Raw genomic sequence first — 11,364 nt, forward strand, 5'->3', positions numbered from 1 at the left:
AATTTGAAATACCAATCTACTGTCTTTTATAATCCAGTGGTCCTAGTTCACCAGGTTTACTGAAAAAGAAACAATAACAAAAATCAATTATCCTTCTAGTTCTTTATAAGTCTGTAATAGGTAGCCTGTTTTTCTCTGAAATTTTAAAAATCTACCAGTGTTAGACCTAATGTTTCAAGAAATTTGGTTTATGTATGAGTCTTAGTTTACTCAATTTGCTTGAAACTGTGTGTTCTCTATGGCTGAGAGCAGGCTTGGTAAATCTGGAGGGTTAAACCTAGTTAATTCTTTCAAGTTTTTCTTCCATTGTCTCAGTTATTTCTACCACTAAAACTTAGTATACTAGTACTGGAACTTCTGAACTGAAACATCACTCTGAATTTTATTTCATTTCCATCTCTATTGTTTTCTTTCTTTACACTATAGGCTAATATTTCAGAGCATATTCGTGAATGCTTATATTCTAACAGTATGGTTAGTGTTCTTATTTTTAAAAAATCAGCAATCATGTAATTTATACTTTTTTTTCCCAAGAACTCTTTTTGTCTTTGGAAAGGGAAGGTTGACAGCACTTGTAGGATCCATTTAATTACTATTTTCAAATATTAGCAAGTCCTTGTAAAATAAATATCCTTTTTATTTATTGGCCTACTCTTATTACTCAGTGTTTAACCTCTTTTTTTACCCAATATCCACATCTTGATTATCTTTGTTTCTTCCATTCCTGTGTTCTAGTGGTTTACCTATTTTGAACCACTTATAATTAACAATAAAGGATGGGTTGATTATCCTACCGAGTGAGAATGGGGTTTCATATTATACTGACTTTTGTGTAGGATTCTGAGTAGTAAAGCTCTGAAATATTTCAGGCTTTGGAGAAGCAGGCATTATGGATTATCAGATTTCACTTTAAGAGAGGCAGATTTGGGATTGCCTATAAAAATTAAAGGAGGATATAAATTTCATTTTTGAGCCTGAAAAATCACCATGGCACCCTAGTTAAGCTCACTCTTCATGTGCTGTTGCTGCAGTTGGAACCAGCCACATTCACACAGCACCTTGCCATCAACAGTGGAATGAGTTTCTCTCCGATTATGATTCGCCCTATTATTTTTCATCCATCCAACTCTCCAACTTTTGTTAAAATTCATCATCTATAATGATGATCCCATTATCACACTTCTAGTATTTTGATATTCTATATATATGCTATATATGTGTGTGTGTGTGTGTGTGTATGCTATAAAACTGAAAATAAGGACTTATAGGGAAGAAAAACAAGAATCCTAAGAATTTTTGTCACAATAGGACTAAGAACTTTGATCTAATAAATACATACATAATCAGCAGAATAACTAAAAACAGATCATTGTCTAAGTCAGATTAGCTAATTAGAGAATTATTAAGTCCTCCTTAACCAAGAACTTGAGAGGAAAAAGTTGGGGAACAGAGAGACAAAGATAAAAGCAGAGAAAAACATCCAGACAGGCTAAACACTCACCTCCTGAATGGTAGGAAACACTGGCAGATCCACTATTAACAATCTCATGGTCTTTACCTCTAGAAGATGAGGCATCATCATCTCGTGCATACCATATATTGCCATACAATGTTTTAAAGATAGTTGTTAAATCTTCTTGACTAAGAATGAACTGTTAAAAAAAAAGTAAGATTTTACAAAAAGAAAATACACACCTAAAAGAAGAAGATTGTTTTAAAAAGAATTATTTTAATGTGTGTGACTGTTTTATCTGTGCACCACAGACATGCCTGGTTCCAGCAGAGGGCAGAAGAGGGCATCGGATTCCGTAGAACTAGAGTTAGACTCAGTTATAATCTGTCATGTGGGTGCTGAGAATTTCCAGGTTCTTTGGAATTGTGAAATGCTCTTAACACTGAGATATCTCTCCAGCCCCCAAGATTTGTTTTTTGAAAGTCCTACTTCCTGGGCTCATAGAAAAATGAATATTGGTCTATCTATAAACCAATTTTTAAGGCTGTAAGGATTTTTAATGACTGAATATTCATCTTCTGTAGAACAAGTGTAATTAGTAGTTTATAAAATACAGATGTTGTCAATAACTATTTGTTATGGATATACTATGTAATGTAATTCAGTCATTTTTAAAGGTTGAAAGTGAATTTTTGTTTCTATGTAGTGTTCTAACTATTTATACTTTGATTTTAATTAGGAGGTACATCATCTTAAATACAAAATAAATATATTTGTGTAATGAAAAATATAGCTTACAATACGTTTTATATGAATTATTTTATTTGTTCATCATAAAAGCCCTATATATAAAGAATAGAATCCTGATTTTATAAGAAGCTGTAGCTAAATGGGTAAGGCACTTACTTTTATAGCTGATTTGAACCTAGCATCAAACCAACAATAAAGACCTCTCTTAAGTGGTATGAGAGATAACTCTATGTTATGTTGGCTTTGTCATAGTTAAGTAGCTAAATATTTTGTAAAACATTACTTAAAATGTTTCTATAAAGGTTCTTTTTTTAAGGTTAGGTTAATGTTTAATCCAAAAAAGAGTGAGCTAACTCAACTACTCTTCACAATGTGAGTGGGCCTTGGTCACTGTTCTGAGGTTAGCTGTGGCTTGTTCTGATTCTCTGATCTTTCAGTGTTCACCCTAATTCCTGGCTCTGGGTTTGTTTTTAGTAATAAGACGATTTAAGATTCATGTTACACTACTTTCTCTGTTTAAATATTCTAGAGACTTATCCTGCCAATTTTGAATTTCCTAGCCTATGCTTTAATATCTTAAATCAAACATTACATCTTCACTCACATACTTTTGTATTGTTTCTGTTTCTCTGGAGACCTGAAACTAATATGAAAGCAAAATTTTAAAAAGGATCTGCAAATTTCATTCTTGTATGTGTGTGTGTGTGATGGGGATCAATGTGTTTATGTATACAAACAGAGATCAACATTAGATATCTTTATCACTTTATAATTTTTTTTGAGACAAGGTCTCACTAAGCCTAGAGCTCACCAGGATCTACTTCTGAAATTACAAACATTTTTTTTTTTAACATGGCTTATAGAGACCTTTACTCATTTTAATTATTTCTTAACTAATTTTTGCTCACTTCTAAAGCTGTCAAATGTTTAATTTATATTTTCAAATGAGGTAAATTTAATCTTGGAAAATTTAACTGTTATTTGCACTTGACCTTTGAACTTCAGAGATATAATCTACTTTTCAAAAAGTCCACATGTACCTCTTCATACACTCTATGCTTGCAAACTTGCACTCCTTTTTCTAGTACAACACTTAATTTGTGATTACTATAAAACAAGAATTATAACTAGTACAATTACAAACTATATCTCTTAAATAGTATAATCTATTAAATGTCCATCAAATACTGATTTTATTCATCATTCTATATACTTGTGAAGCAACCAGACAGATAAGCTCGAAGGACTGTAAGAACCGTAGGACTGCTGATCTGTGGCTCCTACATGTCAGAGCAAGCTGTGAATATAACCCTCAAAGAATACTACAAGTTGAAAACTTATAAATTGAAGTAAGTGGTATGTATGCTTTACATTAACAGATTCAATGCTATCTTCTATGATACTCAGGATCCATGGGGTAGGAATCTAAATATATCTGTTCTGGTGTGTACTACAGTAGTGGCTAAATGACCTGGTGAATTAGGTAAGAGGAAGGATTCATTTTCCTCATCAGTCTCTTCCAGAGGACTGCCAGTTATTTACAGGCAGTATGTAGCACCATCTCATCATCCTATTTGAAGTCTTCCAAGGAAAGAGTAAAGGAAATCAGCAATCCTCTGCACCACAAAACTTTGCTAATAACTGATCCAAGAGCATAGATTCCCCCGCCGCCCCCGCTGGTAGGTGGCAGATGTTACTTACAAGCTTCTATTGGTTGTCTTACCAGCACAGACTTAACTATTTACCTTAAAAACTTCCCTCTTCAACCACTTAAGTTAAAGCACTCATACATGCTAAGATCTAAAAGAATTTTAGTTGGCATGTTCTAAGATCTTAATATAATTTTGACTTAAAAGTCTAAAATTTCTAAAATGTTTTTCTGAATAAAAACTAAATAGAAAGTGAAGATGTAGGTTGAGGGAGTAAACTTAAATATGTTTCTTAAACGTTCCAGACTGTATATTGCTATCACTTCAGCAAAACTTGCAATAGTTTTGATTTCCATTTGTTCCACAGGGAAAAATATGAACTTATGGCTATTTTATTAGAGTGAAGCAGTGTCAACCAATTTGAAAGTAAAGTGATGTGTGAGGTGATCTACCTTCTACTTCTTTATTCTAGAACTTTCTCTTCCTTTGCTAAGGCATTTCATATATTATAATAGTGTTAAATATCACCAATGAATCATCAGTTTATTTTTCAAGCACAGACTTTTCAATAAATTCTTGACTAATATATCTATCAACTAGAATATATTTCCTTCATGTAATTTATTACAAATTATAACTTTAGTTAAACATCTATTTTTTGTATGTGTATGGTATACATGTGTATGTCCACATGTATATATGGAGGCCCAATGTTGATATTAGGTGTCTTCTCAATTGTTCTCTGTTGAAGATACGTTACATTTGTTTATGCTATGGAACATTTAATAATGCAAAGATGTATTACAATCTTTTCTGTTGCATTTGTTTAACTCTGTGAAGCTATGTTACTTTGTCTGTCTAAAACACCTGATTGGTCTAATAAGGAGCTAAACAACCAATAGCTAGACAGGAGAAAGGGCTGGCAGGCAGAGAGAATACATAGGAGCAAAAATCTGGGAGGAGAAACAAGAGGAGAGAGAAAACGCAGGATGGTATATAGAATAGAGAAAGATCAAAAGCCCACAGGCAAAAGGTATTTGAGATAATTTAAGTTAAGATAAGATGGCTAGATACAAGCCAAGCTAAGGACTGGGTATTAGTAAGTCAGAATAAGTTTCCATGTGTGATTATTTGGGAGCTGGGTGGCGGGCCCCCCAAAGAGTAAAGAGTCAAAAGAGTCAAAACAACCAACTACAGCCCTCTTCTTTATTTACTGAGGTTAGGGTATCTCAATTGAACCTAGAACTTTCGAATCAGATAGCCAGTTTGCCCCAGGAGTCTGGTCTCTACCTACTCAATGCTGAGATTATAGCATTTGCTCAGCATTTTTTTTTTTTTTAAAGAAAACATGGGATCTAGGGTATAAAACTATAGTTCTCATAATTATACCAAGTTGTTTCCCCAGACTTTCTTTTCTTTACTTACTTGCTATCTATCACACATTCTAGACTACGTCCATCATGAACCCAGTTCATGGTGGTAATTCTCATGAAGACAGAGACATCATAGCTTTTCTGTCACTATATCTTTAATATCTAGCATAAAGATTAACACATAGCAGGCATTCAAATATCTGATAGAGAATAAATGGAGTAAATTAAATAAATTCTAGTTTCCAAGCTACTATTTAAATTCCGATCAACCTGGTTATTCTTAAATTCTAGCCAAGAAATTTATGTTACTAAGATAATACTATCAGCTGTAACAGAAATCAAAATCCATGAAAACACTACCTCCATGGGTTTTAGATGGCCTTTTACATTAAAACAAGGAACTTCTTTGTACCATTCCCAGGATAAGTTTCGTTCAACAATCACTTCCAGGTTCAAAGGTAGTAGTAGGTCTAATACTTGCTGGTATGCACCATTCATAAACTGAGACCTATTGGAAAAATATAAATTGTTTTTAACTGTTTTGTATATATTTAGGCAGGAAAACACAGATGTATGATTAACTTTAATGTGTCATTCTTCATTAAACAGAAGACATCAGCAACTTGTTTGTGTGAAGAGAAAAATAATAGTACATATCAAAATGAAATATCCCATCTCACTAGACACCTAGGTGAATTTCTCTAAAGTAAACTGTTACACATCATAGAGAAGTACAACTTAAACATAGGATTTACAAACAGTGAAAGGTCAAAACCACTAAGTTGTGTAAAATTAGCTGTATAAAATAGGTAAACAAACACACAAGAACCCATTACAAAAACACTTTATAATAATTCACCTGTAGCAGAACACTATACTACTTTATAAGAAACTAAGTTGCACCATATAAAATTTCTCTATCTGTGGATCAAAACAGCTAAATATAAAAACTTCACACAAAGATGAAGCATATTTGCCTCATCTGACAATGTAATTGACCACAGGAGATTCCTTTGGACCTACAAGTGACAATAATGGTTACTCTCCAAGAATATTCCTTATATTTTACTAAGCTTCAAAATTTAACTACATGAAGAAGACATGAATTGAATTTTAGCTATCAGTTCAGTAATAGGAAAACATGGCCATAAATAGGGATTGCTCAGAAAACTTGGTTATGAAACCATTTCATAAACAGCTTATGGAGTAAAACCACATTTAAATAAGTAAACATGCTTGTAATTTCCAATTAATGGTAGTGAGTAAAGATATCTAAAACCCAACAGGGAAATGCTATAATACAAATGGATATGAAACGTTAATGGCTATGTATTACACATGGCTATACAACAAGTTATTTAATTAGCTTAATATTAAAAATTTTATTTTGCCTGAAATACAAACCACAAATATCTCTGGATGCATTTCTTCTCTACAGAAAAAATATAATAGTGGTGTCAAAAGGTTTCTTCCTTTGGAAGAAATTTTCTTATTAGTTATTACTCAAAACATTCTCCTATAAACATACACAAATACGTGGAACTTTTCTATTGTTATATTTGATACATACTAAGAACATATGTTTAATTTTTAAAAATTTATATATGTGTGTAAGCTTACATGATTGTATGTATACCCTGTGTGTGCATACAATTTTGCAGTTTTCTTTATATTCTCAAAAAGTTTGGTCTATTTAAATTGTTTAACTGGTCTTGATTTAACTTTAGTATGTAGTACATATGCAGAAAAGTTTGCAGTTTTTATCATTATCTAAGGAGAAGTTTTCAAATATTTCTCAGTTATTTTTTTAAAGACTGTAAGTGATCTAGCTAGAAGACACTTGAAAAAAACCACAAAGTAGAGTAATAATAGAATGAAATTGTACTATAAAGAGAATTCTAAAGCCACCAAGTCCTTTAGTCAAAGAATTAAGAACTGATTATTTTACACAAATACATTGTGAAAATCTTACCTGTATAGTCTCATTTCACTCAACTTTATTGATATCAAATCAATTACAGGTGGGAGATTACTCTGGGTTTCTTTTACAGTAACAAATGTATTTTTCATTGTAATTAATCCAAAATCAGCAACAAAAACATTCTGAGATACTGGAGACTGTGGGATGAGCACAACAGGAGCTTTTATGTTAACATCCAATGCAAACCTTGAACTTCTTCCAGCCAGTTCCCTTACACCATCAGCAGCCATTCCTGCTGCTTGAGCAGTTGCTTCAGCCAAGGCATTTTTAACTGCTTGAAAATTATCTATAAAATCCTATAAAGATATAGAATGACATAATATTACCTTTAATAAAACATTAAACATATTAAATATAAATTATATTCAACTAATTTTACCTCCATAAAGAACTTGGTACAACAAAGCCCATTATTTACTTATTATTCTCTGCTGGAAAAACTGAACAACAAATATAGAGTGAGAAAATAAAAATCTAGTCACCAGAACAAAGCAAAAAAGGGATACTTGAATGTTTCAGTAGTATTATTTCCTTATAGTGCACTTTCTCTAAGATCTAAGCACTTCTTACAGTTTATAGTATGGATGTTAAAAATCTATAAAGTATTTAAGAACTCTCAGGACTGGTGAAATGGTTCACTGTATAAAAGTGCATGGGACCAATATGAAAGCCCAAGTTCAGTCTCCAGGACCCTCATGAGTAAGAAATGGTCAGGAAAGAAGGCCAAAAACTGACAACTGGGACTTCAACAAAATAAAAGTGTACAGCAAAGGAAACAGGCAACTGAATGAAGCTGAAACCCACAGAATGTAAGAGAATCTTTACCAGCTATACATCCAATAAAGGATAACTATCCAGAGTATACAAAGAAACTCCAACGAAACAAACAAACAAACCCAACAATCAACAACTCAAAAGACTCAATCAAAGAGGGGGGAGTAATACCTCTAAACAGAGATTTCTCAAAAGAAGTAAAAACGGCTTCAAAATCTTAGAAAGTATTCCATGACTTCAGGAAAATACAAATTACATCTAGTTTACCCAGTCAGAAAGGCTAAGGTCAAGGAAACGACTGAAAACAAATGATGGTGAGGATGAGGGGAAAAGGGAGCCCTTTTTCTCTGTTGGTATAGCCACTTTGGAAATCAGTGTAGAAAATTCTCAAAATGATAAAAGCAGATCTACCAGACAGATAACTCAACTATACCACTCCTTGGCATATGTATGCGCAAAGTACTTGATTTCCTACTCCATAAATACTTGTCATGTTCATTGCGCTCTATTGACAACAGCTAGTAAATGGAAGCAATTTAAATGTCCTTCAACTGCTGAATGGATAATGAAAACACGGTACATATATATACCTTAGAATACTATTTAGCTGTAAAGAAAAGTGGAATCATAAAATACACAGGTAAATTGATAGAACCAGAAAAGATCACACTGAGGTAACCCAGAATCAGAAAGACAAATGTTGCATGTTTGCTCTCATTTGAGGCTCTTAGCTCCAGATCTTCAGATAGTGAGTACATATCCTGGAGAAACTAGGAAAGTAAAATAGTACCACTACATGGATAGCAGGGAGAAAAGGAGAGAGGAATAGCAGGGCACATGTGATCTGGAGAGGGAGAAGGGGAAAGGAGGTGTCTCCATATCCTACTACAGATATACTTGCTCAGCCATATTCACTACCACCCTGTTCACAAAGGCAAGAAAAGGGAAACAACCTAAACGTCTTTCTTTGATGAATGAATAATGGACATATGGTAAATATACAACAGAATTCTATTCAATTGTAAAAAAACAATGAAATTCACAACCAAATGGGTGGCACTAAAATATTATATTGAGTGAAGTGATCCAGACCCCCAAAAGACACTCCATGTTCTCTCTTATTTGTGAATCCTATCTCTGAATATTTAGATTTGACTACATAAAAACAAGTAACTTCAGAAGTCAGGAAAGTAGAAGAGACTGGGCCAGGAGGAAGGAGGAGGATGGGGAAATACAGATATTATCAAGAGCAAAAGAGGGAAAATTGGTGGTGGGGGGGGCTGTTAACTCAACAGGAGAGGGAGGACAATACAGAAGGAGAGAGAAGAAGGAAGAAGAGCTACATAATACTAATGATGTTTTTAAAAGTCATACGGAAACATTATTTGATAAGGCTTTTTAAGTGTGCATATTTTAAATGGAATCATGAGGTGATGATGCTCTCCCCAAGAATTTAACAACAACAACAACAACAACAACAACAACAACAAAACCAAAACAGTGCCAGGTACAGGAAACCTTCTTTAGGGTTGCTGGCCACAGTGAGTCTCAGAAACTCCCCAAACAATACATGCTATTACTATTGCCTTTGGTTGCCTCACAGAACTCGCTAGGAGGACCCTACTGTTGAAGAAATGACACCAAGAAATGAAACCAAGTTGGAACCAAGCTCTCAGGATTTGCTCTCATAGTATTAGAAGGTGCTGTGTAAGATGTTAAAGAGAAAAAACAATCAATAGTCCTAACCAATTGTAAAGTCTATGAACCAAAAACATAATATTAGGCACAGACTGCCTCCTATTGACAGGCCTTAAGTTCAACTACAGAGCTGTGGTTACACTCAAGATTAAAGCCCACTCAATTGGAGGGAATCCATGTCTAATATTTTATTTCTAGCCATGACTTTAAGGAGAAGTCATGGACCAAGAAAGAGGACCTACTGTGGTGATATATTGTGTACCCCAATAAAGCTTACCTGGGGATCAGAGGACAAAGCCAGGCACTATATTAAACATAGAGGTCAGGCAGTGGTAGCACAAACCTTTAATCTCAGCACTAGCAAGGAAGGAAGATGGCAGGGCACAGAAAGGTATATAAGGCATGAATAAACAGGAAGTCTCTCTCTTTAGGCTGAGAATTTCATAGAGGTAAGAACATGGCTGGCTTGTTCTGTTTCTCTGATCTTTCAGCTCTCACCCCAATATCTGGCTGGTTTTTTTTTTTGTTTTTTTTTTTAAATGACTAATAAGACCTTTTACAATTTTTGTTATAACCTACTACTCTAATTTTCTTAAAAAAAAAAAAAAAAGACAACTTTAAAACCTTTTCAAATGTATAGATATTTTTCTTGTATGTATGTGTGTGTACCAGGAGCAAGCAGTGTCTATAAAGGCGAGAACAGAACATCTGATCCCCAGATACTTGAGTTAAAGATCTTAACCACCATGTAGGTGCTGGGAATCGAACCTTGGTCCGAAGGAGGAGCCGTCTGTGCTGTTAATTGCTGATTCATCACCCAAGCTCCTCCAATTTTTCAAATCAATATAATTTCTGATTATATTCTAAATATCTGCACTTATGCCCACAATCAGCCTATCTCTCACTTCTCATTAAAGAGGCTTCTTTTTGCAATACATGACAACTGTTATAGAAACTCACAATTGGCTAAAGTGCAGAGATTAAGGGATGGTGTGGGGCCCAAACCCAGTTAGTACATCTACAATGCAAACTCCTACACCCATGAGTCAGGGAACAGTGTAGAAGAGGGGGTAGAAAAGATTCTAAGATACAGACGACCAGGATATTCACTGTTAGGTGTTGTTTTCTATACATGACAGAGAAGCTGCATCAATGATAGCTCTGAAATATGAATCTGTTTTCTTCAGGTACTGATAGACACAGAAACACACATACACACACACACACACACACACACACACACACACACACCAATAATAAAGAGGTCATGAAATTGAAATGAGTGTGGAGGGAGAACACATGAGGAGTTGGAGAGTAGAGAAGGGATGGAAATAATGTAAATATAGCACTCAATTATGAAATTCTCAAAAAAAAGGAACATTTAAAAAAAGTGTTCATCTTTGCTTTTGCTGTACAATAAGACTTTTGGGGGAAACTTCAGTTTAAAAGGTCACTGTCAAGTTAGAAAAAGTTCAAAGTTCTTAAGTAACAGAAGAGGGCTCCTCATTGCCAAAGAAAAACACGAATCCCTTCTTTTTAAATACTGCTGTACTTGGCCTATTTATTCTACTACTGTTTTAGACTTGATTATCTAGTTCATACACCAATCATCAGAAGCAGTAGAAGCAGTACTGTGAAAGGTCAGTGATGCCATACAACAGAGACAGGGCTAGGAGACATTCCAGA

The 11,364-nt window shown here is 34.1% G+C and overlaps 1 protein-coding gene across 3 annotated transcripts in view; it reads right to left on the minus strand.

The window, feature by feature from the left end:
- Positions 1–11,364, minus strand: part of Vps13a (vacuolar protein sorting 13 homolog A) — a 215,148-nt gene that overhangs the window by 109,116 nt on the left and 94,668 nt on the right. For all 3 annotated transcript variants that reach the window (XM_036206892.1, XM_036206900.1, XM_036206909.1), the window contains exons 33-35: positions 7,198–7,502; positions 5,586–5,733; positions 1,502–1,652 (exon numbers count right to left, since the gene is read on the minus strand). In XM_036206892.1, coding sequence (XP_036062785.1) covers positions 1,502–1,652; positions 5,586–5,733; positions 7,198–7,502 — 604 coding nt within the window. The remainder of the gene's footprint in view (positions 1–1,501; positions 1,653–5,585; positions 5,734–7,197; positions 7,503–11,364) is intronic.

This window comes from Onychomys torridus, chromosome 1 (assembly GCF_903995425.1).
Source record: "Onychomys torridus chromosome 1, mOncTor1.1, whole genome shotgun sequence".
NCBI lineage: Eukaryota > Metazoa > Chordata > Mammalia > Rodentia > Cricetidae > Onychomys > Onychomys torridus.